Source organism: Gracilinanus agilis, unplaced genomic scaffold (assembly GCF_016433145.1).
Source record: "Gracilinanus agilis isolate LMUSP501 unplaced genomic scaffold, AgileGrace unplaced_scaffold57867, whole genome shotgun sequence".
In the NCBI taxonomy this organism is placed as follows: Eukaryota; Metazoa; Chordata; class Mammalia; order Didelphimorphia; family Didelphidae; genus Gracilinanus; species Gracilinanus agilis.
The window spans coordinates 1-5069 of NW_025393428.1; the positions used below are offsets into that span (position 1 = coordinate 1).

The 5069-nt window shown below is 41.5% G+C and overlaps 1 protein-coding gene across 1 annotated transcript; it reads left to right on the forward strand.

The window, feature by feature from the left end:
- The first annotated feature begins 6 nt into the window (after nt 1-6).
- Nucleotides 7-1874, forward strand: LOC123256337 (guanylate-binding protein 4-like). The gene is made up of 3 exons (XM_044684977.1): nt 7-110; nt 629-731; nt 1627-1874. Exons 2-3 carry the CDS (start codon nt 668-670, stop codon nt 1836-1838), a joined length of 276 nt encoding a protein of 91 aa, XP_044540912.1. The 5' UTR covers nt 7-110; nt 629-667; the 3' UTR covers nt 1839-1874.
- The last annotated feature ends 3195 nt before the right edge of the window (nt 1875-5069 follow it).

A 5069-nucleotide genomic window follows, 5' to 3' on the forward strand; every position in this document is an offset into this window, starting at 1 on the left:
AAGCCATTTCTCAAGGCACCTTCTCTGTGAGAGGGGGTTACAGTCTCTACAGAACAGAAAGAGAAAAAATACTGAATAATTATGATCAACTGCCCAGGAAAGGGGTAAAGGTAAGGAATGACCTGGGAGGCCAGAAGTGGTGACACTATGAGGAGGCTTCCATTGATCCCAACTGGGTATTTGAGCACTGACCTCCCACAAATAATCACCCAACAGGAGAAGGTCTAGATATGTTTAGCTTTTCAGTTCCCATCTCAGTTGGAAGTTCATGACAGAAATCTCTTTTTCCTGACCTGAGAATCTACTGTGGAATGTAGAAAGCTGAGCCATAGGAGAGACATAGTAGGCCAGGCCTTATAAAGGCTGGCCCAAAACCTCAGGTTCAAACTTGGAATGAAATGAGATGCCTATAGCTGTAACTCCTTGTGCCCTGGCTTTTTGGTCACTGACTAGTGGGTCACATCAATGGCCCCTGTGTTCAGTCTCCCAAGCCAATCATGTCCCAAAAATACCTTTTAAGGGAATGATAGACTTGCCCATATATCTGATATTGCTTCTACTACTGAGGGTATATCCTCAGCATCTAACTGGATCTGGGGGAAATGATGTGTGTCTCTATTGTGTTCAGGCAGATGAAGTCCTCCAAAAGTTTCTACAGTCACTTGCAATGACAGAAGAATCCATCCTGCAGACAGATCAAGCTCTCACTGACCAAGAGAAGGCTTTGGAAGGTACAGAGAACTAGAGTGTGATATATGAAAGGGACTTGGTAGATATGAAACAAAATTCTCCCTAAAGGCTTCAGTGTGACATGAAGATTTTCCTGAAACACCAGGGACTCCTTCTGTACTGTCCTAGTCCTTGCTGGGTATATAAACAGCAACTCTGATCCTGACTGTAAATCCAGCAACTCAGAAAGGGCTGCTCCTCCAGACTTTTGCACCTCTGCTTCTCTGGGTCTAATCAAGAACAGAGAAATTTAGGAATTTCCAGTCTCCTTCTCATAGTCAGTTTGGGTCTAGGCTCAGGAGAAAATGTATGTGTCACTCCCACTCAGTGACCTCCACTGACTCCCTATTACCTCCAGCATCATGTATAAATTCCTCCATTTAACATTTACAGCCCTTTATAACTTAGCCTCTTCCTACATTTTCTGTCTTCTTATATTTTACTCTCCTTTTTTTGCATTCTGTAATTCAGCAACACTGACTTACTTGCAGTTCCTCAGACACAAGAAGCCATCTCTGATCTACCCAACTGTCCATTCTTTGTCCCCCAACGCCATTAACCCTCTGCTTCATACATACTTCTTGGTTCCCTGATAGGCTCAGCTAAAAGCCTACCTTCTTCAAAAGATCCTTCCTGGTCCAGACAGCTTTTAATGCCTCCTGGCCCATTCCTACTGCCTCTTAATCACTCTTGTCTTTCTTGCACCTATTTGAATATTGTTTCTTCCTTTGGAATGTCAGCTTCTTGTGGCCAGGGATTGTTTTTACCTCTTTTTTTGTCTCTCAAGTCCTTAGCTGTGTCTGATGTCTAGTCAGCATATTAAGAAGTGTTTGTTGAAAACTATCCTCACCTGATTTAATCTTCTCCTGTTTTCTCTTCCATCAAACACTTGAACAGTTGAACAAGTTAAAAGAGAAGCAGCTGAAAAGGAGAAGGCGTTATTGGAACAGCAACAGAAGGAAATGGTGCAGAATATGGAAGCTCAGCAGAGAACTTATGAGGAAAATATAAAGCAATTGAAAATCAAGATGGAGGAAGAGAGGAAACAGATCCTGGAAGAACAGGAAATGATGCTGGAACATAAGCTAAAGGTACATGGCTCAGCTTAGGAAGTAACAACAGCACTATGGAGGGAAAGGAATGGGCAAATGACAGGGAAGACAAATTAACTTAAATATGAATCATTGTAAAGGAGAGCAAAGGGACCTGGGATTTTCATCAGAAGGTCTAGGTTTGAGCCTCTCTCCTCAGTTTTTGCACCTGTGAATTAGGGGCAATTATACCTGTCTCACTGAGTGCACAGAATTATTATATAGATCAAATGATTTTTGTGCCATTCATGGAGTATTCCCTTGCTCTCACAACGAGCTGCCCAAGCAAGTCTACCCCAAGTTAAAGTTATTCTGATGCTCTATACCAGTGATTCCCAAAGTGGGCGCCACAGCCCCATGGTGGGTGCTGCATAGATACAGGGAGGCAGTGATGGCCACAGGTTCATTTGGGGGTAGTGAATAACTGTAAGGGGGCAGTGATAGTATGTGACAGGGGGCGCTAAGTAATATTTTTTTCTGGAAAGGGGGTGGTAGGCCAAAAAAGTTTGGGATTCAAAATTCCCAATGCCCTCCCAATGACTATTTTTCTAGTCCATCAGAAGACACAGTTCAAAACAAAGGACTGATGCCCAGAGGCTTTTCTGCTGCTGCAGCCCTTTGATACACAGCAGACACCTTAACATACAGTCATCCGTGTAGGAATATCTCTGAATGGTTTTTCTGCCATGAAAGAGAGATATATTTCTCTGAGCCTCAACTGAAATCGACCTTTTCTCTCCAGTAAAGAAAACCCAGGCACCAAGTTCTTTGGAAGAAAGATCCAGGGTCATCCCAACTAACTTCTATATTGAGGCTTAAGGCTTTTTTTTAATTCTCTTTCCTAATCAGCAATCTTTGGCATTATCTCTGTCTAGATTCACTTTGTCTTCTGGTCAGAAAGTCTTGGCTCAACTTCCATAGCTAAATTTATCCTGGGTAGCATCTGTTATGGGATATGCTTNAGCTGTGGCCATGCATGGCATTATGGATAATAGAGAGCTTGCTTTGATGCCAAGAAGACCTTAATTCAAATCCTACCATACTGGTTATGTGACCCTGAGTAAGTCATTTATTTGTCAGTGAATTCAACAACTATTTATGACTATTAATTATAGAGAAGATGCATACCTACATTTGTAAAGGGAACATTTTCATACATGTGATCTTACTACTAATTTAGTCACAATCACAGTCCCTATCCCTATTCAGTGGAGAGAGAAAGAGAGAGAGAGAAACAAAGAAAGAAAAAGAAACAAAGAAAGAAAAAGAAAAAAAGAAAGAGAGAAACAAAGAAACAAAGGAAGGAAGGGAGCAAGGAAGAAAGGAAGGAAGGAAGGAAGGGAAGAAAGGAAGAAAGGAAGAAAGGAAGAAAGGAAGGAAGGAAGGAAGGAAGGAAGGAAGGAAGGAAAGAAGGAAAGGAAGGAAGGAAGGAAAAAAAGAGAGAAAAAGAAACAAAATGAAAGAAAGAAAGAAATAATAAAGAAAGAAAGAAAAGAAAGAAAGAAACAAAAGGAAGAAAGGAAGAAAGAAGAGGAGAGGAGAGAGGGTTGAGAGAGAAGAGAGAAAAAAACAGAATAAGAATGAATGAACTCTGGTTTGCAAAATAACAGGAAAGCTGAAAGTCACCCTACATTCAGCAGCTGAGAGGAACTCAAAAGAATCTTGAACTCAGTGTGAATGTGGCAAAGGCTCTTTTATTTCATTCTCATAAGAATTGGTACTCATGAGCCAGTTTTACAGGTGTTACAGCAATCAAGTACGGAGATAGGAGTATGCAGGATCCCTTTTATTAACATGAAGTAGTTCCTCCCTCATTCGCCATTCGCTGGTTTCTAGAGTTATAATCTAGTCATAAGAGCCAGCTGATTGGAATGCAATTTACAACCTTAAAATCATTCACATTAAAGTAAAGCAACTTTACCTGTTAGCCTCTTAAAGGCGGCGAACTTATCATGTGTTCCTCATCAGGTCCTGCAGATGTGGATGTGAGGGGAAAGAAGTTTAAGCTAAGGACATGACACTCAACTCACTTTTCTTTTCTTCTTACTCCATTATGTGGATTTATTAAAGGAGTCTGCCATCTTGTCAGGACCTGTTCCTCACAGCATCTTAAAGCCCAGCAGCCTTAGTGCCCCGCAAAGCCAAGACCTCAAAAGTAAACTAGCAGGGTTTGGAGTTGTGGTGGTTGCACATGCTAGAAGTTCTTGAAGCCACAGGTGAGAGTTTTGGAGGACACCAAATGTGGTCATTAAAGAAAGGAGGAGAAGAGAGAGTTTAGGGGGAAAGATAATAAGTTCTGTTTTGGATATATTGAGTTTGAGATGTCTATAGGACAGCTAGTTCAAGATGTCTGAAAGGCAGTTGGAGATGTGACTTTGGAGTGTAATGAAGAATTTGAGGCAATAAAGATAGATTTGAGAATCAAAAGCACAGACTCAAAAGAAGCACAAGTGTGGTAATTAAATCCATGGGACTTCAATAGATCATCAAATGAAATAGTATAGAGAGAGAAGGACCCAGGGCAGAAGCCTGGAATCTAGCAAAGGGGACAGAGAAGTATGAGTCAGTTAGGTAAGTGGAAAACCAAAAGGGAGTTGTGCCCTGAAGATCTAAAGAGAAGAGACTATTGAGGAGAAAAGAGTAATCAACAGTGACAAGAGGTCCAGGAAAAAGACTGAGAAAAGACCATTGGATTTGGAAACTCAGAGTTCATTCATGTGGGATAAAAATTGACTACAAGTTGCCCACACCAGTCTCAGTGAGATAAAGAAAAGAGCACCAGTGCCCCACTCACTCAAATAAACAAAACCAGTCAGAAGGCAGGTAGGTAAAAAGAGGCAGGTGTTTATTCCCTTTCATGAAAGAGAGCACATCAATGATGGGCTAAGAAGTGCCAACTGGCAGTGAGCAGTCAATACACTCGAGGCTCCTCACCTTGTCCTCACCACCACCACCACCCCCCCACACACACACACACCTGTGCTTCTAATCCACCTCAGGTGAGGCAAGAGAAGTAACTGAGTTTTTCATTGCTTCTTCTGTCTTTCATCACTCTCCCTCCTAAGCTTTGTAAGAATAGGAATTAAGAGACTAGCCATAAATTGATCACTTTATTAATCAAAGGTAGTAGGGGGAAAGAAAGATGGAAAAATAAGAGACAAATATAAAGGTACTTTCCTTATTGCTTCATTTAGCTAAACCACACTCACAGGCAGGTCCAGCCAGCAACAAACATGGAAGAGAAGAGGC